At 50.4% G+C, this 26116-nt stretch overlaps 1 protein-coding gene across 1 annotated transcript in view; it reads left to right on the top strand.

Annotated features, from left to right (window-relative positions):
* PTCH2 (patched 2) overlaps positions 1–22173 on the top strand; it is a 33515-nt gene extending 11342 nt beyond the window's left edge. Inside the window, exons 4-25 of the mRNA XM_075287432.1 lie at positions 3365–3554; positions 3685–3754; positions 3876–3967; positions 12293–12488; positions 12574–12695; positions 12776–12923; positions 13288–13419; positions 13512–13667; positions 13767–13859; positions 13973–14098; positions 14479–14597; positions 14734–15139; positions 15222–15534; positions 17594–17736; positions 17832–18012; positions 18119–18399; positions 18490–18627; positions 18714–18856; positions 20651–20750; positions 20834–21109; positions 21209–21661; positions 21809–22173. Coding sequence (XP_075143533.1) covers positions 3365–3554; positions 3685–3754; positions 3876–3967; positions 12293–12488; positions 12574–12695; positions 12776–12923; positions 13288–13419; positions 13512–13667; positions 13767–13859; positions 13973–14098; positions 14479–14597; positions 14734–15139; positions 15222–15534; positions 17594–17736; positions 17832–18012; positions 18119–18399; positions 18490–18627; positions 18714–18856; positions 20651–20750; positions 20834–21109; positions 21209–21661 — 3878 coding nt within the window. The 3' untranslated portion in view covers positions 21809–22173. The remainder of the gene's footprint in view (positions 1–3364; positions 3555–3684; positions 3755–3875; positions 3968–12292; positions 12489–12573; positions 12696–12775; positions 12924–13287; positions 13420–13511; positions 13668–13766; positions 13860–13972; positions 14099–14478; positions 14598–14733; positions 15140–15221; positions 15535–17593; positions 17737–17831; positions 18013–18118; positions 18400–18489; positions 18628–18713; positions 18857–20650; positions 20751–20833; positions 21110–21208; positions 21662–21808) is intronic.
* Positions 22174–26116: the final 3943 nt, after the last annotated feature.

Raw genomic sequence — 26116 nt, 5'->3', positions numbered from 1 at the left:
TTTATTAGAAGTCTTATCATTGACCCCTCAGGTGACTCGTTCGCTCTCCCGGACGTTGCGATCCTCTTTACAGGAGTTTCATCCTCACTTCAGATAAATGAGTGAGTGGTCTTGCAGGGGGTCTCCTCCTCTCCCCCCTTCCTCCTGTCCTTGTGTCTATGGGAGGACAATAGGCCCAGTCTGAGGGGTAGAGACCCTTTGAGGCTCCGGGAGGACGCTGCATCTGGTCTTGGTATTTATGGGTTGCGGCGCTTGGCTCGGCCCTTACTGCTACGGCAGCATTTATATTGGGTGTGGGAAAAAGAAAAAAAGAAGCATTTGAGCCTGTGGTTAAGATGTGAGGCGGAAATTCTGGAAGTCCTGGAACTTCTCTGAACTTTTCCAGTTTTCTTGATTTGCTTTTGCTCCTGAAATATCTTGAAAACGGCGGCGGGATTAATATGTCGGGAGTCGGCCATCCTAGTGACATGGCTGCTGAATTATATAAGATGCTTATGGTGGATTGGCGCCATGGACATAAATATCTACGTATGAACCCTGAGCACTTTGCATTGGGATGACGGACACATCGGGTATATATTCGGCGCTGTGGGTGTGGCTTCTTATCCATTCCCAGAATCAAATTTGCGCAGATTGAGGAAATAAAATCTAATTTAAACACAATTGAGACTAATCTGAGCCCACAGCCCAGTAACCTAGTACAGAGTGTTAGGACAGCGCTCCTCTAGTCTCTGGTTGCGGCTGGTATTGCAGTTCGGCCCCATTGACTGGTTGCTCTCGTGTCACGTGGTACCTGGAGCCCGGTCACAAGGCCGCCAGCATGGGAAAAACATCCCGATCCATCTCCTCATTACAGTAAACAGGATTATGTAGATTGCAGGAAGGCGATTGGCCGGCGGCCCCAGAATGGCTTGGGCTGAGGTTTGGCTTCATTGTGTTGTCTGGAGCAGGTAGCATACCCTCGGTGAGACGCATCCTCTTAAGCAACGTGGGGCCTTTCACACACTCCCTAATCCACATAATCCACCCAAAAACACTTAAACGCTGCTTGTCCCTGCAACACTTATGCAGATATCCTTGTGGGGGTGCTGCCGGCCGTGGCGTCAGGGGGATAAAGCGGGGCCCCCGGGGAAGGAAAGGGGGGCGGGAACGTCTGTGTCAGTCCTGGCTTACTTCTAAAACAGAAATTGCAATGAAATTCTGAACAAATCGATAAAGTTTATCCAAATACAATGGTGAGAGACGCAACGTGACACGGGGTCACCCAATCGGAGCCTGGTAATCTGGCAGATTTGGGGGGGGGGGTAACAGAAGGTTTCCAGTGACTGTCCGCTAATCCGGAATACTTGATAATCCGGATCCATGGATGGCGGCCATTACCGACCAGGAAAGAGTTTGGGATCGTCTTACATTGGAAGGGTTTGTGTGTAATTGGTCAGAATGGCGGTGGCTTACTCCTTCCCAGTTGCGATCGCTCCCCGTGCTGGGAGGCTGCCATTATTTTTTTATTTTACTTACGCGGCCTGTGCCAAGGTGGTGTGTGCGCTGGCAGCGTCTCTGAGCGCCATGGAAAGACTCCGTGTGTGTGGTTGTTCAGCTCTTGTTATCACATCTGTAACTGAAAGGAAAGTTAACCATAGGGTGGGAAGATTTCCTGTTTAAACATGACTGGGTGCAGGAGACGATGGAAAAAGACGCATTAACCCCTTCCTGGCCTCCAGACATAACGCCCAGGAATGCCGCTGTTTGTTTTGCAAGTCGTCCGCGACTGACAGATTTAACGCAGCAGCTCGACCCAGACTAAGCATGAAAATATTGCGAATATTTGGGCATTTTTTAACTTCTTTTTTTTTCTGGGGTTCGGGGGGCCCCACAGACAGAGAGGAGTTAATGACGCAGCAAATTCACAGTGTGAAACCCCCCAGAAATGGCGGCATGTGCTCACATCAGATGCTCACCTGCCCGTTTTAAGACGCGCCGCATGAATTGACGTGCGGCCAGGACCTCTGCTAACATAATATACAGCACGCACGTGTGGCCCCGATTCCTGTGTCAGGAAATTTTGGCCATTCCAGAGCGGCAGTCAACCAGGGGGAAGAAAACGGCCGTTCTGGGCTAAGTCTCGCTGCAGAACTTGTAAAGATCCCATTCATCAGCCCCATAAAAGCTGTAACCTAAATTACAGAGGAGGATTGTGGGTAATAATGGGATAAGTGGGCCCATCTCCTTTACCCGGGCATCGGTCGGGCCTTACCCCAGTAGCCCACACTCATGTACGTGACTGGCCGGGAGCTTGGCTGTCACCTATGGGACCTCTTTTATTATTAGGTCCATTATTTTGGGGGTCGTAGCTGAGTGTTGGTACCCAGGACCGATGAATAACTTTGCCACTTCTAACCCCACTGAGGTGCCATGATGTGACCTCGCGCTCCACCTGGTGCCACTCTATTCCTCAAGGTCCTTCCCGCCATCTTTCTCGGGTCCCGACCTTTCCTTTTCCTGAGATTTGGCCAATTAAAGCTCCTTCTATTTCTCCTCCTCACGGTCCAGTAGGGAAGAGTTTTTCCTTGCGTGGGAGTTTTGTGTCTGCAGCGAGCAGCGATGTGTCTGCATCACATGGTGAACAGATGAGAGATGAACCTCCACTATGGGTGGTCCAGATGGATGAAGGAAGACAGGACAGGAGGAACATAAAACATGGGCCCCCTGTAATTACAACGCTTCCTTCTAATAAACTCTGCTGTATTTATGGAGGCCGGCTGCCCGCCCGCCCGCCCGCTGCGCCACCACAGGCCTCTTGTTACTCGGGTACTTGCTTGTAGCTAGAGATCTATATGGGACATCTCCAAGCCTATCCTTTTGGGGCTGCTTGTAGAGGGTCAGGGGTACGGCTGGTCCTCCAGGCCCCCCCATCCACACTTCTCCCCGTTTGAAGTTTGTCTCCTTGGTCCCATTGCCGCCTCTTTTCATGTCTGTTCCCCGGGTTAATTAGGGAGTTGAAATTCCTGAGCCGCGCTCAATGGGCTTTGAAGCCCAGATGGACCAGCGCTCCTTCAAATTAACACTAATGACAAGAAACTTTCTTTCTTGCTTACAAAGTTCGCAAGCGGCGCAGTGAATACCCCGGCCATACAGTTCCCACAGACTGAGAGCTCGTTACGACATGGGCGCCTTAACCCATACTGTGCCAGCAGATAGTAGGGGCGGCTTGTTATTTTCTGGGGGTCCTGGATTCCGCCTGTTATAATCACACCGGGGTCTTATCACAGGGAATTTCATGTTTTGTATAATGTCCTGTGCGCTATGTCCTCCAGCAGCCAGGAATGCCAAAATATTAACGCTCTTCCTTATTCTACTCCTCCAGCGGGAAGTCGGGTCAGCCAGGAGCTGAGCTACACGAAAGAGAAGATGGGCGAGGAGTCTGTCTACACCTCCCAAATGCTCATCCAGACCCCCAAGAAGGAAGGCGAAAATATCCTCACCCCAGAGGCCCTCCTGCTGCACCTCAATGCTGCGCTGGCTGCTAGCAAAGTGCAGGTCTCAATGTATGGAAAGTAAGTACAGCGCGGCACGATAGATCTGAGCCTGGAGTGCTGCAGAACCTCTTGGAATGCAGAGCTGTCAATCACTATGGGACGGACTGGTCACTTTGCACAGTCTCTAATCATTTTCTTCACTTTCCAGGTCATGGGATCTGAACAAGATTTGCTACAAGTCAGGTGTTCCGATAATCGAGAACGGGATGATAGAGCGGGTGAGAGCGATGGGCGGCGCGCTGTCCTCCGAGGCTGGAGCGCCGTACAGATTTATTAATATCATATTTGGAGCCATCAGACAGATCTCTTACAGCCTGTGGGATCTTTCCTGTCTTTCAGATGATTGAGAAGCTCTTCCCATGCGTCATCATCACCCCCTTGGACTGTTTTTGGGAGGGGTCGCAGCTGCAGGGAGGCTCCGCCTATTTACCGTAAGTAATTCCTCATTGAGCGTCACCTGGTCATGGCGGGTAGTGAGACCTAAACACCCCCTTGTCCCCCACCTCTAATAATCAAAGTGTAATCAGAACTTTGTGGGTAATTTTGGGCTTTGTGAAATGTTCGGGGGGTCTGGCAGTGAGTTCTGTTTTTGCGTCCACTTGGCGGGTGATTTAATAAATTGATGGTGGTCTTCTGAGCCGCCTCTTAAATAAACATGACAGATGGATAATGGAGCATGTCAGCTTTCTGTCACTATCATGGAGGCGCTGGAGAGTGTCATCCCTCCAGAATCCGGCCTGAGATTTACACGTTGTGGCAACCTTGACTGAGCCGGTGTCACCCCCGCAGGACTTCACATATCTGCCCCGCTCACCCGCCCTCAATTTCACTCTGGCAATTATGTGTCTATTAAGGCCGAGGGAGTGGGGAGAGCTGCAAAGGCTTTTGGTGGGTGGGGGGGTGTAAGTGGAAAGGGTGGGGGGGGGAGGAACAGAAGATGGAAGCGGGGACAATAGTGACTATTCTTTGTGTTTACAAGTGTGTTTATCTATATGGGGCCCAAGCTGAGCGCCTGCTTTGTCAGCAAATGGTAACAGAAAGTATTCTCATGCTAATGATGCTGTAAATGGCTTCAGTCGCTAAACAAATTGAAATGCTGCCATTATTCAGGCCGCTGGTGGAATAAAGAACTGTAAAAGAGAGGGGAGAGAGTGAGCGAGACAGAGCGAGAGGAGGAGAGCGAGACCTGGAGAAGACAGAGCGCTAAAGGAGGAGAGTGACAGAAAGCGAGACATGGAGAGAGCGACCGAGAGAGGCGGCAAGGCCTAGAGAGAGGACTAACAGATAGTGAGAGCGCATGAGACATCGAGAGAGGGACCGACAGATAGTGAGAGCGCATGAGACATGGAGAGAGGGACCGAGAGAGGAGGCAAGGCCTAGAGAGAAGGACTAACAGATAGTGAGAGCGCATGAGACATGGAGAGAGGGACCGAGAGAGGAGGCAAGGCCTAGAGAGAGGACTAACAGATAGTGAGAGCGCATGAGACATCGAGAGAGGGACCGACAGATAGTGAGAGCGCATGAGACATGGAGAGAGGGACCGAGAGAGGAGGCAAGGCCTAGAGAGAGGGACCGACAGATAGTGAGAGCGCATGAGACATGGAGAGAGGGACCGAGAGAGGAGGCAAGGCCTAGAGAGAAGGACCGACAGATAGTGAGAGCGCATGAGACATGGAGAGAAGGACCGACAGATAGTGAGAGCGCATGAGACATGGAGAGAAGGACCAACAGATAGTGAGAGCGCATGAGCCATCGAGAGAGGGACCGACAGATAGTGAGAGCGCATGAGACATGGAGAGAGCGACAGAGAGAGGAGGCAAGGCCTAGAGAGAGGGACCGACAGATAGTGAGAGCGCATGAGACATCGAGAGAGGGACCGACAGATAGTGAGAGCGCATGAGACATGGAGAGAGGGACCGAGAGAGGAGGCAAGGCCTAGAGAGAGGACTAACAGATAGTGAGAGCGCATGAGACATGGAGAGAAGGACTAACAGATAGTGAGAGCGCATGAGACATGGAGAGAGGGACCGAGAGAGGAGGCAAGGCCTAGAGAGAAGGACTAACAGATAGTGAGAGCGCATGAGACATCGAGAGAGGGACCGAGAGAGGAGGCAAGGCCTAGAGAGAGGGACCGACAGATAGTGAGAGCGCATGAGACATCGAGAGAGGGACCGACAGATAGTGAGAGCGCATGAGACATGGAGAGAGGGACCGAGAGAGGAGGCAAGGCCTAGAGAGAAGGACTAACAGATAGTGAGAGCACATGAGACATGGAGAGAGCGACCGAGAGAGGAGGCAAGGCCTAGAGAGAGGGACTAACAGATAGCGAGAGCGCATGAGACATCGAGAGAAGGACTAACAGATAGTGAGAGCGCATGAGACATCGAGAGAGGGACCGAGAGAGGAGGCAAGGCCTAGAGAGTGGGACTAACAGATAGTGAGAGCGCATGAGACATGGAGAGAAGGACTAACAGATAGTGAGAGCACATGAGACCTGGAGAGAAGGACTAACAGATAGTGAGAGCGCATGAGACATCGAGAGAGGGACCGAGAGAGGAGGCAAGGCCTAGAGAGAAGGACCGACAGATAGTGAGAGCGCATGAGACATGGAGAGAAGGACTAACAGATAGTGAGAGCGCATGAGACATCGAGAAAGGGACCGACAGATAGTGAGAGCGCATGAGACATGGAGAGAGCGACAGAGAGAGGAGGCAAGGCCTAGAGAGAGGGACCGACAGATAGTGAGAGCACATGAGACCTGGAGAGAAGGACTAACAGATAGTGAGAGCACATGAGACCTGGAGAGAAGGACTAACAGATAGTGAGAGCGCATGAGACATGGAGAGAGGGACCGAGAGAGGAGGCAAGGCCTAGAGAGAGGACTGACAGATAGTGAGAGCGCATGAGACATCGAGAGAGGGACCGAGAGAGGAGGCAAGGCCTAGAGAGTGGGACTAACAGATAGTGAGAGCGCATGAGACATCGAGAGAGGGACCGAGAGAGGAGGCAAGGCCTAGAGAGAGGGACTAACAGATAGCGAGAGCGCATGAGACATCGAGAGAAGGACTAACAGATAGTGAGAGCGCATGAGACATCGAGAAAGGGACCGACAGATAGTGAGAGCGCATGAGACATCAAGAGAACGACCGTGAGAGGAGGCAAGGCCTAGAGAGAGGACTAACAGATAGTGAGAGCGCATGAGACATGGAGAGAGCGACAGAGAGAGGAGGCAAGGCCTAGAGAGAGGACTAACAGATAGTGAGAGCGCATGAGACATCGAGAGAGGGACCGAGAGAGGAGGCAAGGCCTAGAGAGAAGGACCGACAGATAGTGAGAGCGCATGAGACATGGAGAGAAGGACTAACAGATAGTGAGAGCGCATGAAACATCCAGAGAGGGACCGACAGATAGTGAGAGCGCATGAGACATCGAGAAAGGGACCGACAGATAGTGAGAGCGCATGAGACATCGAGAGAACGACCGTGAGAGGAGGCAAGGCCTAGAGAGAGGACTAACAGATAGTGAGAGCGCATGAGACATGGAGAGAGCGACAGAGAGAGGAGGCAAGGCCTAGAGAGAGGGACCGACAGATAGTGAGAGCGCATGAGACCTGGGTAGATGAACCACAAGAGAATGAGAGCAAGACATGAAGAGACAGCGACCGATAGAGGAGAGAGCCATGGAGAGGGGCCTAGAAGCACAAAAGAGCAAGATATGGAGATGTGAAGGCCGGAGAGACATGGAGTGAGAAAGAGAGAGTGTATGAGATATGGAAAGAGAGAATGAATGAGCATGAGACATGGAGAGAGAGCAAAGGAGACTGAGACATGCAAGAGAGGACGAAGAAAGAGAGGGAGCAAGGGACGCTGAGGACAGTGATGGGGACTGACTACTGCAGGGTTATTGCACTCCACAATACAGGTGCACATGCCTAGCACTCCACAAGGGGGTGTGGCTCACTGTGAAATGGGTGTGGTTTAGCAGGAGGGTGTGGCTTAAAATGGGACATCACATCACAAAAAATTGGACCAAAATTTTTGCACTAAGAAAGCCAAATAATACGATGTGTAAATTTAGAGGGGCGCATTTATTAAGACTAGAGTATTGAACGCCAGTGACAGCCGTCTGATGTAGGATGAGGCCGCCATCTGTCCATAAGTGCGGCGGCCCCTGCGCTGGGCCGTGTGTCTGTGATGAGATGTACGCCAGCTTGTGGCCGCCATAGACTTCAGTGATCGCCTCCGCGGATGTTTTGTGACCGTGGCAGGGGCGCAAAGACTCCAACTGTGCTAATTATTGTCATAACTGGTGGCATATACAAAATGGCAACCTGATGTGACGTAATAACTATGCCCCGAGGTGCCCATCACCTATCAAGGTGCCCATCATACGCAGAGGCCTCCAGTGACTCCCCAGACAGGACTCTGACGCGTCTTTATAGACTGTCTGTATTAGGAAACCTACCCCAGTGTACAAGGGTGAGGGCCGGGAACCCCAAATCTGAGGAGGGGCTGCTAAACCTACACAGATGGATCGTCGTCCTACAGTCATACGGCAGTGTCCGGGGAGAGGAGACGCCCGTGTCGCCCCTGGCCCATGTCGGCAGTTTTAGGCTCTGGCCTCTTCCGCTTCAATTCAGCCTTGGGGATCTCTCCCTCTTTTTCTTAAGGCAAAGAGAGTCAGAGGGAGAGGCTGCAGAACAAAGGAGCAGTAATGTGTGCAAAAAACAAAAGCCTGGAGTTGGCTTCAGTGAAGCAAAAAAAGGACGGATAAAGGGACTTCACTGTGGAAGCAACTGCCAGCCGCTTGGTATGTGGGAATCTGGAAGAATCAGCCTCGTTTCTGGCCAGATTTAATGAATTATTGCACTACCCCTCCCTCACCCACCAGAGCAATTCTCTATGTCTTGTGTCCCCTTCTCCGCTAATGTCCCCGGCGCTCGGGGGAGGAGGACTTTGTATCTTTTGCTTGTTGAGATACAATCTAGAGCGCTCTCTTTCTGGAGGGCCTAATGATTGGGGGGCCCCAGGTTTTTTTCTCTTTTTTTCTTCCTGGCCCGGGAGTATTCTGCACTCGGGGATGTTTTGGACCATGGAGAGGCAGTAAAATAAAGCTGCCCCCCTCCACCTACCTCCTCCTCCCTCTCTCTCCTCCCTCCCCCTCATTCACCTCCCTTTATCTGGGGGCTTGAGAAAACACAGAACTTATTACGTGGGGTCATCACATCCTTTGGAGGGGTAAAATGGTGAGTTTCCCAGCATCCAAAGAGGGGATGCAAGGACCCAACGCCTCTATAAGCCAGTTGTTTGGGGGGCCCAAAGATCGAGGTAGATGCCCCCTTTTCATGGGAGAATTTTCTTTGCTCTCTATTAACCCATCGCTTTCTGGAAGGCGAGCTCACTGGAGCTGGGGGGACCCTGAGAGAGGGTCAGGTTGTCAGGGGATGGCGGTGCGTTCCTCCTCAGAAGTGCATGATGTCACTTAAGACGTTCTGTACAAAGGCTTCTTCTCCCGGGGCGTCTCCCATCTATATGGAGGTTCCTTGGTATGGTATGGTATGAAGGCCACCTCTCTAGGTCCACCCCATTAAGTATCCCCTTCCACTTTCTAGTCTGTGCTTGCTGTCAGTGAGTGGACATTATTCGTATTACCGAGCCCTGGACGCAGAGCTGCTGTGCTTGTTATACTGTATATGACACATTGCACCAAGCCCATCAGCAGTGTGAGCAGGACTCGCTCCAGACTGAAGCACAAGGTGTATTAGGAGGCCGGGGAGGTTGTGATATGTAGTATATCCTGCTGTACATGCTCATTCCTGGAGTCCTGTCGCTCCTCTCCTGCTTCGGCCGCCCTCCCCTTCCCAGCATTCCTTGCAGGGATTCCCGATCTATCAAGATGTTAGCGAGTTGCTGATAATTGCCCTGACTTGCGCTACGTGCTGATGAAATGGGAGTACACAGCTTTGTTCCCCTGTGTAACAGGATAATACATGCTCTTTTTCCCCCCTCCTCAGCATCTGGCACGCCTCATTGGGTAAGGGGTGACGTAGCCCCAAGGAGCTACTGAGATCTTAGAAGGAGAAGGCAGCAGAACTATTACAATAACAAAGAGAGATTTAATATCAATTTTATTTCACCTTAAATTCCCTCCAGCGCTTACAATGGAATGTAAACAGTCTGTGAGTGCGGCCGAGGCCGAGGGGCTGCTCGGTAATATAGGCGTCATTCCTACAGGAGCCCCCCGGTCATCTGCCATCCGCCGTGGTCACCTGTATCCTATAACAACCCAGAACTACAACTCCCATCATCCTCCTCAGCTCCCACTCACAGGGTCATCATCATGTCCATCAGTGTGTACCCTATAGTGATTGTATAGCATCCAGTGTGTACCCTATAGTGATTGTATAGCATCCAGTGTGGGCCCTATAGTGATTGTATAGCATCCAGTGTGGGCCCTATAGTGATTGTATAGCATCCAGTGATTGTATAGCATCCAGTGTGTACCCTATAGTGATTGTATAGCATCCAGTGTGTACCCTATAGTGATTGTATAGTATCCAGTGTGTGCCCTATAGTGATTGTATAGTATCCAGTGTGTACCCTATAGTGATTGTATAGTATCCAGTCTGTGCCCTATAGTGATTGTATAGCATCCAGTGTGTGCCCTATAGTGATTGTATAGTATCCAGTGTGTACCCTATAGTGATTGTATAGTATCCAGTGTGTACCCTATAGTGATTGTATAGTATCCAGTCTGTGCCCTATAGTGATTGTATAGCATCCAGTGTGTACCCTATAGTGATTGTATAGCATCCAGTGTGTGCCCTATAGTGATTGTATAGTATCCAGTGTGTGCCCTATAGTGATTGTATAGCATCCAGTGTGTACCCTATAGTGATTGTATAGCATCCAGTGTGTGCCCTATAGTGATTGTATAGTATCCAGTGTGGGCCCTATAGTGATTGTATAGCATCCAGTGATTGTATAGCATCCAGTGTGTACCCTATAGTGATTGTATATTATCCAGTCTGTGCCCTATAGTGATTGTATAGTATCCAGTGTGTGCCCTATAGTGATTGTATAGCATCCAGTGTGGGCCCTATAGTGATTGTATAGCATCCAGTGTGTACCCTATAGTGATTGTATAGCATCCAGTGATTGTATAGTATCCAGTGTGTGCCCTATAGTGATTGTATAGCATCCAGTGTGGGCCCTATAGTGATTGTATAGCATCCAGTGTGTACCCTATAGTGATTGTATAGCATCCAGTGTGTACCCTATAGTGATTGTATAGCATCCAGTGATTGTATAGCATCCAGTGTGTACCCTATAGTGATTGTATAGCATCCAGTGATTGTATAGTATCCAGTGTGTACCCTATAGTGATTGTATAGTATCCAGTGTGTGCCCTATAGTGATTGTATAGCATCCAGTGTGGGCCCTATAGTGATTGTATAGCATCCAGTGTGTACCCTATAGTGATTGTATAGCATCCAGTGTGTACCCTATAGTGATTGTATAGCATCCAGTGTGTACCCTATAGTGATTGTATAGCATCCAGTGATTGTATAGTATCCAGTGTGTACCCTATAGTGATTGTATAGCATCCAGTGTGTACCCTATAGTGATTGTATAGTATCCAGTGTGACCCTATAGTGATTGTATAGCATCCAGTGTGTACCCTATAGTGATTGTATAGCATCCAGTGTGTACCCTATAGTGATTGTATAGCATCCAGTGATTGTATAGTATCCAGTGTGTACCCTATAGTGATTGTATGGCATCCAGTGTGTACCCTATAGTGATTGTATTGCATCCAGTGATTGTATAGTATCCAGTGTGTGCCCTACAGTGATTGTATAGTATCCAGTGTGTGCCCTACAGTGATTGTATAGCATCCAGTGTATACCCTATAGTGATTGTATAGTATCCAGTGTGTGCCCTATAGTGATTGTATAGCATCCAGTGATTGTATAGTATCCAGTGTGTGCCCTACAGTGATTGTATAGCATCCAGTGTGTACCCTATAGTGATTGTATAGCATCCAGTGTGTACCCTATAGTGATTGTATAGCATCCAGTGATTGTATAGCATCCAGTGTGTGCCCTACAGTGATTGTATAGCATCCAGTGTGTGCCCTACAGTGATTGTATAGCATCCAGTGTGTACCCTATAGTGATTGTATTGCATCCAGTGATTGTATAGTATCCAGTGTGTGCCCTACAGTGATTGTATAGTATCCAGTGTGTGCCCTACAGTGATTGTATAGCATCCAGTGTATACCCTATAGTGATTGTATAGTATCCAGTGTGTACCCTATAGTGATTGTATAGCATCCAGTGTGTACCCTATAGTGATTGTATTGCATCCAGTGATTGTATAGTATCCAGTGTGTGCCCTACAGTGATTGTATAGTATCCAGTGTGTGCCCTACAGTGATTGTATAGCATCCAGTGTGTACCCTATAGTGATTGTATAGCATCCAGTGTGTACCCTATAGTGATTGTATTGCATCCAGTGATTGTATAGTATCCAGTGTGTGCCCTACAGTGATTGTATAGTATCCAGTGTGTGCCCTACAGTGATTGTATAGCATCCAGTGTGTACCCTATAGTGATTGTATTGCATCCAGTGATTGTATAGTATCCAGTGTGTGCCCTACAGTGATTGTATAGCATCCAGTGTATACCCTATAGTGATTGTATAGCATCGCACAATCTGATCTGTATTCATTTATGGGTCTCCTTCTTATTGCAGAGGGAGAAGAGACATTCAGTGGACGAACCTGGACCCCATCCAGCTGATGGAGGAGCTCAGCCAATTCACCAGCCTCGACGGCTTCAAAGAGATGCTGGACAAGGCGGAGGTGGGGCAGGCATATATGGAGAGGCCTTGCTTGGACCCCGCAGACTCCGAGTGCCCAGACAGTTCCCCCAACAAGAAGTCACAAGAAGTTAGTAGCATTATGTGGCATCAGGAGTCTGGATATCTAATCTATATATATGTATTGTAATCCCTTCTCATATGTTCCATCGTAGACACCAGACATCGTTGCCACACTTCAGAACGGCTGCCATGGCTTCTCTAAGAAGTTCATGTACTGGCAGAAGGAGCTGATTCTGGGCGGGATGTCAAAAGGGACCAATGGAGAGTTAAAGAGGTAAAGAGCACAACTCCCTGCGCCCGCTCGCTCGCTGCCGCTCTCTGTCCCCAGTCTTAACATTGTCCTTCCTTTCTCAGCGCTGAAGCTCTGCAGACCATGTACCTCCTCATGAGCCCTGGGCAACTGTACGAACACTTCAAAGACGACTATGAAATCCACGACATCAACTGGAACGAGGAGAAAGCAGCCGCCATCTTGGAGTCGTGGCAGAGAAAGTTTGTGGAGGTTTGTGACATTTATCATTTCTCCAAGTGATTCTTAATTGATAAGGAAAGATTTGATGGAGATAAGATGTGTCCCTGGGGGGTAGCAGAGGTCACTATGAATGGGGGTGGGCTTACCTAGAGGAGCTAGAGCTTCTCCAGAGACCAGGTGACCTCAGCCAACCTCTGCCCTCTGTGCCCCCAGCATCTGTAGTCATCAGTCTTGTGTCTGGGGGGGGGAAGGAGTTGTTTGCTGGGAGGGATAAGATAACAAGGCGGCTCCAGTAATGTGTATAATATACCCGTCCACTGGTATCAGGCGGGGTCCTATGGGCACAGGAGTCTGTAGACAGCGGCTGATGATAATGTGTTCTATGTGTTCACAGCAAGCGCAGCAGTCCATCCCGCAGAACGCATCGCAGGACATCCACGCCTTCTCTACCACCACCCTGAATGACATCATGAAGTCTTTCTCTGATGTCAGTGCCATCCGTGTAGCCGGCGGATACCTGCTAATGGTAGGCACTGAGACTTGTGTGCGAGCCTGTTATTACTAGCAATGATACTGACTTCTAGGGAACAAGGTGCAATAAATCTCCTCTGCCCACAGCTGGCCTATGCCTGTGTCACCATGCTGCGTTGGGATTGTTCCAAGTCTCAAGGAGCAGTGGGTCTGGCTGGCGTCCTCCTCGTCGCTCTCTCTGTGGCATCTGGGCTGGGTCTTTGCTCCCTTCTTGGCATCTCCTTCAATGCTGCAACAACCCAGGTAACAACTCCAGACTAAAGCGCTTTTCCTGCGAGCTATAGAGGAGGTTGTAGTGAGCGCTGTCACGGCCTGATACTATTCCTGTCTCTCCCTTTATAGGTGCTGCCATTTCTTGCACTGGGCATCGGTGTGGACGATATGTTCCTGCTGGCACATGCTTTCACTGAGACCAGCTTGAGTACTCCATTAAAGGTGAGTGACCACATGTACATGATGGCAACAACCCCAGTATAAAAGTTACCCCGGCGCCGCCTCCACTGGCATCGGAACGTCTCATTTATATGGTTTTTATTTTATTGTGGCAGGAGAGGACTGGCGAATGCCTGAGACGCACGGGTACGAGTGTGGCGCTGACATCTATCAATAATATGATTGCTTTTTTCATGGCAGCTTTGGTTCCAATTCCGGCATTGCGGGCATTCTCCCTGCAGGTAACGCTTTATACCATCAAATACTGGCAGTGTAGATAGGGGGCGAGGGTCCGTCCGTCTCCAGTGACCCTGCAGGGTAGTGAAAGGTGAGACTGCATCAGAGGTCTCTAATGAGAATTGTCCGGGCTGCTCAGGTGAAAGGTGACATCAGTACAAAGGCCTTGGATACATTAAGATGTCACTTCCCTGGGGGGTGTCGGGGGAGGGCTAGATCATCCTCACGTTCTGGGTGGTCTGTGAGATAAGGGTGGGCCGAGAGCACAGGATGTTTCCATCTAATTATATACAACGTCAAGTCTGGAATGTGAGCTGAGGAGACATGACATAAGTGATCAGAAGCGGCTCCTTCACTCATCTACTTCCATCTTCTTTTCTTTCAGGCTGCTATTGTGGTCGTATTCAATTTTGCAATGGTTTTGTTAATATTCCCGGCCATCTTAAGTTTGGATCTGCAGCGCAGAGAGGATCAGAGACTGGACATCCTCTGCTGCTTCTACAGGTAGATAATACTAAGGCTGCATCATGTCATTAGGGTCGGGATACTTCAGATCTGGGGTCGTGTAGATCTCGGGGGAGGGGGGGGAATGCAGGGAAGTCTGCAGGTTTTTTAATGTTCCCCATTTTTTTGTTTATAGCCCCTGCTCCTCTAGAGTTATCCAGATTCAACCACAAGAAATGCCTGACGCCAATGACAATCACACCTATCATCCATCGTCTTATGGGAACCCCACCATCACTACCAGCACCCATATAACCACCACTGTCCAGGCCTTCACCCAGTGTGACTCCTCTGGGCACCATGTGGTCACCATCCTCCCACCGACCTCCCAGATCTCCACCTCCCCCTCAGTCATTGTCCCCACTGTGGACCCCTTGGGATCTCAGGTCTTCGGCCCCTCCAGCTCCACCAGGGATTTGCTGTCTCAGGTGAATGAAACTAAAGGAAGGCGCGAGTGCGTCCCTCTTCCGTTCCTGAAATGGAGCCTGTCTGACTTTGTCCGTGAGAAGTACGCCCCCTTACTGCTGAAGCCAGAAATGAAGGTGAGTCCTGTGGCTGAGACAATGAGATCTGTCAGAACTCCATGTTCTTCCTGTGCTGAGACGTCTGCGGCTTTTCTTTCAGGGTATTGTGGTTGCCCTCTTTATGGCGCTCCTAGGCCTCGGCTTGTATGGGACCACCATGGTGCATGACGGGCTCTACCTGACAGACATTGTCCCCCGAGAGACCAAGGAATATAACTTCATCTCCGCTCAGTTCAAGTATTTCTCCTTCTACAACATGTTCATCGTCACCAAGGGAGGATTTGACTACCCCAAGGCCCAGGGGTCCTTGTACCAACTCCACGAGTCCTTTGGCTCAGTCAAGTATATCGTCCGAGAGGAGGGAAGAGACTTACCCAAAATGTGGCTGCATTATTTCCAGGACTGGCTGAGAGGTGAGGACTAGAATGTATGATGAATGTATGATGTACACGGGGGAAGGGCAATGTGTGGTGTACACGGGGGAAGGGCAATGTGTAGTGTACACGGGAGGAGCGCGATGTGTAGTGTACACGGGAGGAGCGCGATGTATGGTGTACACGGGAGGAGCGCGATGTGTGATGTACACGGGAGGAGCGTAATGTATGGTGTACACGGGAGGAGCGCGATGTGTGGTGTACACGGGAGGAGCGCAATGTATGATGTACACGGGAGGAGCGTAATGTATGGTGTACACGGGAGGAGCGTAATGTATGGTGTACACGGGAGGAGCGCGATGTATGGTGTACACGGGAGGAGCGCGATGTGTGATGTACACGGGAGGAGCGCGATGTGTGATGTACACGGGAGGAGCGCGATGTATGGTGTACACGGGAGGAGCGCGATGTGTGATGTACACGGGAGGAGCGCGATGTGTGGTGTACACGAGAGGAGCGCAATGTATGATGTACACGGGAGGAGCGTAATGTATGGTGTACACGGGAGGAGCGTAATGTATGGTGTACACGGGAGGAGTGCTATGTATGATGTACACGGGAGGAGCGTAATGTGTGATGGATGTACACGGGAGGAGCGTAATGTGTGATGTACACGGGAGGAGCGCTATGTATGATGTACACGGGAGGAGCGCAATGTATGATGTACACGGGAGGAGCGCTATGTATTATGTACACGGGAGGAGCGCTATGTATTATGTACACGGGAGGAGCGCTATGTATGATGTACACGGGAGGAGCGCAATGTATGATGTACACGGGAGGAGTGCTATGTATGATGTACACGGGAGGAGCGTAATGTGTGATGGATGTACACGGGAGGAGCGCAATGTATGATGTACACGGGAGCAGCGCGATGTGTGATGGATGTACACGGGAGGAGCGTAATGTGTGATGTACACGGGAGGAGCGCAATGTATGATGTACAGGGGAGGAGCGTAATGTATGGTGTACACGGGAGGAGCGCTATGTATTATGTACACGGGAGGAGCGTAATGTATGGTGTACACGGGAGGAGCGCAATGTATGATGTACACGGGAGGAGCGTAATGTATGGTGTACACGGGAGGAGCGTAATGTATGGTGTACACGGGAGGAGTGCTATGTATGATGTACACGGGAGGAGCGTAATGTGTGATGGATGTACACGGGAGGAGCGTAATGTGTGATGTACACGGGAGGAGCGCTATGTATGATGTACACGGGAGGAGCGCAATGTATGATGTACACGGGAGGAGCGCTATGTATTATGTACACGGGAGGAGCGCTATGTATTATGTACACGGGAGGAGCGCAATGTATGATGTACACGGGAGGAGCGCTATGTATTATGTACACGGGAGGAGCGCTATGTATTATGTACACGGGAGGAGCGTAATGTATGGTGTACACGGGAGGAGCGCTATGTATTATGTACACGGGAGGAGTGCTATGTATTATGTACACGGGAGGAGCGTAATGTGTGATGTACACGGGAGGAGCGCTATGTATGATGTACACGGGAGGAGCGCAATGTATGATGTACACGGGAGGAGCGCTATGTATTATGTACACGGGAGGAGCGTAATGTATGATGTACACGGGAGGAGCGCAATGTATGATGTACACGGGAGGAGCGCTATGTATGATGTACACGGGAGGAGCGCAATGTATGATGTACACGGGAGGAGCGCTATGTATTATGTACACGGGAGGAGCGCTATGTATGATGTACACGGGAGGAGCGCAATGTATGATGTACACGGGAGGAGCGCTATGTATTATGTACACGGGAGGAGCGTAATGTATGGTGTACATGGGAGGAACACAATGTATGATGTACACGGGAGGAGCGTAATGTATGGTGCACACGGGGAGGTTGCAGGGTAATGAGGTCTCCAGGACTGTGGGCCTTTAGTATAGACAGTTTGACCAAGAGTTGCCCGGCGTGACCATGAAGTGAAGGCGACTTTCAGGAATTCCCTTGACCTTTTTATTAGGTAGTTTTGGCTTTTATTATAACCCCTCCCCTCCCCCACAGGCCTCCAGGACTCTTTTGACAAGGACTGGCAGTCTGGCCGCATCACACAGGACAATTACCGCAATGGCACGGAGGACGGCATCCTGGCATATAAACTGCTCATACAAACAGGGAACAAGAAGGAGCCCTTTAATCTGGAGCAGGTAGAGCCGTACTCTGCGGAGGGTTGTGGACGCCACAGACTTGCACATAAATTCGTGTAACCTTAACCCCTTGTATATTCTTCTCTCTGGCACAGCTGACTAGTCGGCGGCTGGTGGACGATGGCGGTCTCATTCCTCAGGATGCCTTTTATATCTATCTGACCGTGTGGGTCAGCAACGACCCCTTGGGCTATGCCGCCTCTCAGGCCAATTTCTACCCTCAGCCTCCAGAATGGATCCACGATCGCTATGACACCACAGGGGAGAATCTGAGAAGTGAGTTTATATTTTGGTAGGAGCGTGCGGGGTCCGGCCTCCCGCGCCTCATTCCCTTCGGTCTCAGCTGGACGTAGGTTTCATTTGTCGCCCTTTTCCCTCCCAGTTCCTGCTGCAGAATCGGTTGAATTTGCTCAGTTTCCCTTCTACCTGAATGGTCTGCGCCAGACGTCCGATTTTATTGAAGCCATTGAGAGCGTGCGCTCGGTCTGCAAGGAGTTTGCTGAGCAGGGGGTGTACAGCTACCCCAGTGGTTACCCCTTCCTCTTCTGGGAACAATACATCGGTCTGCGTCACTGGTTCCTCCTTGCGATCAGCATTGTCTTGGCATGTACGTTTTTGGTGTGCGCCCTCCTGCTCCTGAACCCATGGACAGCCGGAATCATTGTAAGAACCCACAAAATGCTGAATCATGAGTGAGAATAAGGTGCGAGGTATCGGGGCCGCTGATCTGACCTCCCCCCTTCTGTGCACTAGGTCTTCATCTTGGCTATGATGACGGTGGAGTTGTTTGGCATAATGGGACTGATTGGTATCAAGCTCAGCGCCATCCCTGTGGTCATCCTCATCGCCTCCGTTGGCATTGGAGTAGAGTTCACGGTTCACGTGGCTTTGGTAAGTCGTCAGTTTAACCATTTGTGGTAACTTGTGTGTAAAATATCGTATTGCAGGATGTCATGCTATTGTTCTTGTGCCCGCAGGGATTCCTCACTGCCATTGGAGACCGGAACCAGCGCTCTGTACTGGCCCTGGAACACATGTTCGCCCCAGTCCTAGATGGCGCCATCTCCACCCTTCTTGGTGTGCTGATGCTGGCAGGATCTGAGTTTGACTTCATTTTAAGGTACGCTGTAGTGTCGGGGCCTCGTGTCCTCCTGTGGCGCCTTGTGCAGTCCTCATAGGACTCGTGTCTTGTCTGAACTCTTCAGCCTTAGTTCACATTGCACTGCCATCACCGCTGCGTCTGGTATTACAGCTCAGACCTATTCAAGTGAGTGGGACTGAGCTGCAGTATCAGACTCCGCCATAGACAGACTAGCGGGAGGTGTGGCCCTTCCCTGGGCCCTGTCTCCTCTGTGGCCCTTCCCTGGGCCCTGTCTCCTCTGTGGCCCTTCCCTGGGCCCGGTCTCCTCTGTGGCCCTTCCCTGGGCCCGGTCTCCTCTGCGGCCCTTCCCTGGGCCCGGTCTCCTCTGTGGCCCTTCCCTGGGCCCGGTCTCCTTTGTGGCCCTTCCCTGGGCCCGGTCTCCTCTGCGGCCCTTCCCTGGGCCCGGTCTCCTTTGTGGCCCTTCCCTGGGCCCGGTCTCCTCTGTGGCCCTTCCCTGGGCCCGGTCTCCTCTGTGGCCCTTCCCTGGGCCCGGTGTCCTCTGTGGCCCTTCCCTGGGCCCGGTCTCCTCTGTGGCCCTTCCCTGGGCCCGGTCTCCTGTGGCCCTTCCCTGGGCCCGGTCTCCTCTGTGGCCCTTCCCTGGGCCCGGTCTCCTGTGGCCCTTCCCTGGGCCCTGTCTCCTCTGTGGCCCTTCCCTGGGCCCTGTCTCCTCTGTGGCCCTTCCCTGGGCCCTGTCTCCTCTGTGGCCCTTCCCTGGGCCCGGTCTCCTCTGTGGCCCTTTCAGCACTTGTGCAGCTCATCCAGATATTTAATGTTGCGGAGCGTTCTGCCCTGTGCAGTCATGAAGTGGTTAAGTTACATATGTAAAACCTTGAATATCTCTCCGCAGAGGTTTGACGTAGTTTGGCAGTTTCTGGGGTGGGGGGGCAGAGCTGGCGGGAGATTACAGCCCTTGTGTTAAAAAGACACAGTGTCTGAATCTCATCCAAAGGCCTTGTACAACCTGGGAGGTCTTGTTTAGAGGAGGAGGCCGAGCAAGTCCTGACTGATCAGGAAATAGCAGAGCGCTCCCTCATGTAAACAGACGGCCTGTGCACACCGCCGCCCGCCCGCCCGCCACCACCGCTGCTGCTGCTGCGGTATAAACAGCTGAAGTCGTTCAGACCCCCCCAGCCCCCGGCCCCCCCACCACCTAAACTAAACACTCATTGAGAGAGATTACTGCACCCAACATAAACATCACATCCACTTCTAAGAACTCTGCTGATTCACATCTTGGAAGAGAGGCCCCTTAACCCTTCCTCTGCCACACATCTAGAAGGGGGTAATGTGGCGCTGGTGTCTCGCTCCGCCGTCAGCTCCTCTGTGGAGTTAAAGCCTCCATTAAGGTCCGGACAGTCCTTGTTCTTGGCACGGGGACAGGTGACCCAGTTCTGCTCACGTCAAGCCTTCAGTTTCATTCTGTGCCAAGGACGCTCTTCTGTCCATGTCTCCTGCGCTCTCACGCTGTGTGACACTTTCCCATCCCCCTCCCTGTGGGTTAGAATGCAGGTTATAATGGATGGAGGGGGGAGGGCGCGTTCAGGAAGCAGGGGCACCCCCACTGACAGGGAAGGAATCCCCAGGGAAGAAGCTGCAGGCCTTAAAATCCTGACCCTTTAAGTCTCCTGTGTAACCCCTTCAAAGCCAGGACTCTGCAACTTGCTGGGAGTTGTAGTTTAGAAATATCCGGAGGGTTTTCTAGTTAAGTGCATTTGTTTCCTGTGACTTGTTCGGACCCTCCATGACGCCCCCCCCCCCCCCACTTCTACGCAGGTATTTCTTTGCGGTGCTGACAATCCTCACCATCCTGGGGTTACTGAACGGGCTGGTGCTGCTCCCGGTGCTGCTGTCCCTGATCGGACCCCCGGCTGAGGTGAGTCACGTGATCCAATCACTAAGGTTCTGATATCAACCTTTCATTGTATTGTCAGTATAACAATATCTCCGCATCCATAGGTGACCCCTGCAGACAATAGTAACCGCCTCCCAACGCCCACGCCGGAGCCGCCACATCTCAGCCATCACGCCTTCTACATGCAGCACAAAGCCACCGGCCGAGGGGGCTTCAGTGACCCCGAGGACTCCTCCGAATATTACTCTGAGACCACTGCCACTTCAGGGGTAGAGGAAGATGATCCGCAGCTCTATGAACGCAGCCCATATATCATCCCCCCAAAGCCATCACATATCCTACTGGAAGCCAGCAAGAGCCCCTCATACCCCAAGATCATGGTGAGTTATCAGTGGCACAGCGCCGCCTAGTGGCCAGACCTAGACCTGCCTTTACATACATGACCAGAATGTTAAACCCATCTTATTTTCATGTTGCAGTTGGTAAAACCGTGCAAGGCGAGTCAAGGAGACGTCCTGCAGGATAATGGCGACAAAACTCATCAGGATATAAAGGACTCCCAGGAGCCTAAAGACTGGAAAAAATGTCATCAGGGGTCGGCCTGGGCTAAGCAGCCCCCCAATTCCAGGACTCAGTACAGTACTCGGCCTCAGGGCCACAGAACTTCCCCTCCAGCCTACTGTACAAAGGTGACGGGCCTCAGCGGCTCCATCACCACCGTGACCGCTACAGCCTCAGTGACTGTCGCAGTGCATCCGAGCTTGCCTGGAGCGGTGCGGGCTTACAGCCATGAGGGCTACGAGGACAGTGATATGGACTGTACAGAACACCGGCCCACATGGGCAAGGAGTACGAACCGGCACCCGGAGGTGTTTGAGCTGGAGGATCTGGAGCCGAAGCGAAGCTCAGAGCACTCGTCTGTTGTACGCTAGGTCAGTATAGGGCGCCATCCAGTGGTGGTCAGTGGTACTGGGGGAAATGAGATTAAATGGCCGACCACTGCAGAGCATTACTCCCCTATACAAGGCCCCCCATACAGATGAGCACGGTTTTAACCTTTTCTTTCCATTCTTTCACAGTGCAGACCCCGAGTATCCGCTCCGAGCTCTGAGACGCTGCATCGTTGTACAGAAGCCCCAACCCCGGAGCCGACTAATAAGTATTAGAGACTGTGAGCGCACCGTCTATTTAATAAGCTGATCATGTACTGTAGAGGGAGGAGGTGACACCCCAAACCTCTCCCCCTCCTCCCGTCCACCCCTCTATCTGTGTCTCACCAGTTTTGCTGCTATCTGTTAACTCCTTTATTGCTGGAGTGTTCCTTCATTTTGGGAGAAAACACAAAAAGGAAAAAAAAAAAATCAATCAAAGGCACTTTCCTTCCCCGAAAAAAATCTGATGTCTCTGCCCTCAAGCTGTGACCGCTACTAAAGCTGGCGGTGGTTCCTGTGTGTCAGGATCTGTGGTTTCATCGTGGTCTTCCCGGATATGTCGTACCTTCCTGCATCTATGCAATGATTCCATCCTCCTGCCTTGCGCCCCTTGTCATTGGCTCAATATTTAGGACCAGCACGGAGCTGCCCGGGGCAGGAGGTACACAACGCCTCGTGCCTCGCTGATGTCACAAGCTCCAGATGGATGCCCAGCATGGTGAATAGGAATCCCGACCTCCAGCAATGCCCAGATCTAGAGCTCTCGTCTGCCCCTGTTCACACATCCTGAACTGGTAGCACTGCAGATCCTCACTGACTACATGACTAATTAACCTCTATTAATGCCTTCACTGCCAGGATCTTGTCCAGCACTGAAGTGGTTACTGGCCACTTTGCTGTGACTGATGGAAGCGTTATAAATGTCTCTATATAAATATATAGGATTATACGTATATATATAGATATATATATATATATGGCCTGTCCTTTATAGGACATTCTTCTATTGGTCCCGCTTCAGGGGCCGCCATAGTATTCTGGTGTTAATTAATATAATAATAATTATTATTATTAGCGTGGTGTATATAAGATGTGAACGGCAGCTTCTCTAACAAATCTATATATATATAAATATTAACCCTGGCCTGGCCGCCGGCAACCGCAGGGCCAGGCACCGTCACCACGCCTCTCCCTGCCGCTGCCGGCCGCCATGGCGTGAAGGGTCGGTCTAAGTGTCTGTGGACTGAAGCTCGGTACAAGGTGTCACTGCGCCAAATCTAAATTATTTATATTAAATGGAAAAAAAAGGTTTATTTTTGTAGATTGTACAGAAGTCGTAGTCGCCAACCGAAGTCTATTTTTAAAGAGTAAAATATATATTATATATGATTATAATCACCGGCTCCGAGTCTTTATTACAGTCAGTGTCTGCTATTACCAGTAGGGGGCAGTATTATATATATGTATTACAGTCAGTGTCTGCTATTACCAGTAGGGGGCAGTATTATATATATGTATTACAGTCAGTGTCTGCTATTACCAGTAGGGGGCAGTATTATATATATATATATATTATAGTCCGTGTCTGCTATTACCAGTAGGGGGCAAGGTTAAGGGGATATCGTCACTCCTTGGGGAGGGACCCCATTTAGGTGTGTGGAGTCTTATTAAGCCATTTTGCGCTCCACTGTGCAAAGGAGCATGGGAAGAATATGCAAATCTGTCTTCCCTGATGTAATTAGGAAGTCAGTGCCTCAGTCATGCAGCCCAATAGAGGGTGCTCCCTATAACATCATGCCTGACCTTCCCAGAGGCCTTTGCTGCAATGATGTGGGATTTTACCAACTACAGTCTCTCAGCCGAGGACAGCTGTTTCGATCTGATTGGATCTCTTCAGCCCGGCGCAGAGAAGACTGACTTGGCAGAGGTAAGAAGCTTCTAGACAGGGTGACGCTGGGTTCACACTAGCGCCCGGAGTCCATTTTCAGGTTTCCGTCTTCTGCATGCTGAATCCGGCCGTGAGCGCCGGTGAGCGTTTTATGCTTTCCGCAGCTAAACCATTTTTTAAAAAACCGGACACAGAGTACTGCATGTCCGACTCTGTGTCCAGTTTTAAAAAAACGGTTTCACCGCGGAGAGCATAAAACGCTGACTGGCGCTCACGGACGGAGACTTTTCAATCCCATTCAAATAAATCACATGAAGATGCGGCAGGTTTCCGACTCCTGCCCGTTTTGTGCAGGTTCCAGGGCCAACCCCATCTTCATGGCTGCCCTACATCTAGTTACATCATGGTCTGTGGCGCCACCTGGTGAGAGATAGAGGAATCATGTCCTCTCCTGACATGGCTGATAACAGATAGTAATAGATTGTATTCTCCTGTCCTACAGTCTGCCTCTCCTCTCCTGACATGGCTGATAACAGATAGTAATAGATTGTATTCCCCTGTCCTACAGTCGGCCTCTCCTCTCCTGACATGGCTGATAACAGATAGTAATAGATTGTATTCTCCTGTCCTACAGTCGGCCTCTCCTCTCCTGACATGGCTGATAACAGATAGTAATAGATTGTATTCCCCTCTCCTACAGTTGGCCTCTCCTCTCCTGACATGGCTGATAACAGATAGTAATAGATTGTATTCCCCTCTCCTACAGTTGGCCTCTCCTCTCCTGACATGGCTGATAACAGATAGTAATAGATTGTATTCTCCTGTCCTACAGTCGGCCTCTCCTCTCCTGACATGGCTGATAACAGATAGTAATAGATTGTATTCTCCTGTCCTACAGTCGGCCTCTCCTCTCCTGACATGGCTGATAACAGATAGTAATAGATTGTATTCTCCTGTCCTACAGTCGGCCTCTCCTCTCCTGACATGGCTGATAACAGATAGTAATAGATTGTATTCTCCTGTCCTACAGTCGGCCTCTCCTCTCCTGACATGGCTGATATCAGATAGTAATAGGTTGTATTCTCCTGTCCTACAGTCGGTCTCTCCTGACATGGCTGATAACAGATAGTAATAGATTGTATTCTCCTGTCCTACAGTCGGCCTCTCCTCTCCTGACATGGCTGATAACAGATAGTAATAGATTGTATTCTCCTGTCCTACAGTCGGCCTCTCCTCTCCTGACATGGCTGATAACAGAGAGTAATAGATTGTATTCCGCTGTCCTACAGTCGGCCTCTCCTCTCCTGACATGGCTGATAACAGAGAGTAATAGATTGTATTCCCCTGTCCTACAGTCGGCCTCTCCCCTCCTGACATGGCTGATAACAGATAGTAATAGATTGTATTCTCCTGTCCTACAGTCGGCCTCTCCCCTCCTGACATGGCTGATAACAGATAGTAATAGATTGTATTCCCCTGTCCTACAGTCGGCCTCTCCTCTCCTGACATGGCTGATAACAGATAGTAATAGATTGTATTCCCCTGTCCTACAGTCGGCCTCTCCTCTCCTGACGTGGCTGATAACAGATAGTAATAGATTGTATTCTCCTGTCCTACAGTCGGCCTCTCCTCTCCTGACACGGCTGATAACAGATAGTAATAGATTGTATTCTCCTGTCCTACAGTCGGCCTCTCCTCTCCTGACACGGCTGATAACAGATAGTAATAGATTGTATTCTCCTGTCCTACAGTCGGCCTCTCCTCTCCTGACATGGCTGATAACAGATAGTAATAGATTGTATTCTCCTGTCCTACAGTCGGCCTCTCCTGACATGGCTGATAACAGATAGTAATAGATTGTATTCCCCTGTCCTACAGTCGGCCTCTCCTCTCCTGACATGGCTGATAACAGATAGTAATAGATTGTATTCCCCTGTCCTACAGTCGGCCTCTCCTGACATGGCTGATAACAGATAGTAATAGATTGTATTCCCCTGTCCTACAGTCGGCCTCTCCTGACATGGCTGATAACAGATAGTAATAGATTGTATTCTCCTGTCCTACAGTCGGCCTCTCCTCTCCTGACATGGCTGATAACAGATAGTAATAGATTGTATTCTTCTGTCCTACAGTCGGCCTCTCCTCTCCTGACATGGCTGATAACAGATAGTAATAGATTGTATTCCCCTGTCCTACAGTCGGCCTCTCCTCTCCTGACATGGCTGATAACAGATAGTAATAGATTGTATTCCCCTGTCCTACAGTCGGCCTCTCCTGACATGGCTGATAACAGATAGTAATAGATTGTATTCCCCTGTCCTACAGTCGGCCTCTCCTGACATGGCTGATAACAGATAGTAATAGATTGTATTCTCCTGTCCTACAGTCGGCCTCTCCTCTCCTGACATGGCTGATAACAGATAGTAATAGATTGTATTCTTCTGTCCTACAGTCGGCCTCTCCTCTCCTGACATGGCTGATAACAGATAGTAATAGATTGTATTCCCCTGTCCTACAGTCGGCCTCTCCTCTCCTGACATGGCTGATAACAGATAGTAATAGATTGT

Source organism: Leptodactylus fuscus, chromosome 9, assembly GCF_031893055.1.
Source record: "Leptodactylus fuscus isolate aLepFus1 chromosome 9, aLepFus1.hap2, whole genome shotgun sequence".
Classification (NCBI taxonomy): Eukaryota; Metazoa; Chordata; class Amphibia; order Anura; family Leptodactylidae; genus Leptodactylus; species Leptodactylus fuscus.
This window is presented reverse-complemented; position numbering and strand designations above follow the sequence as displayed.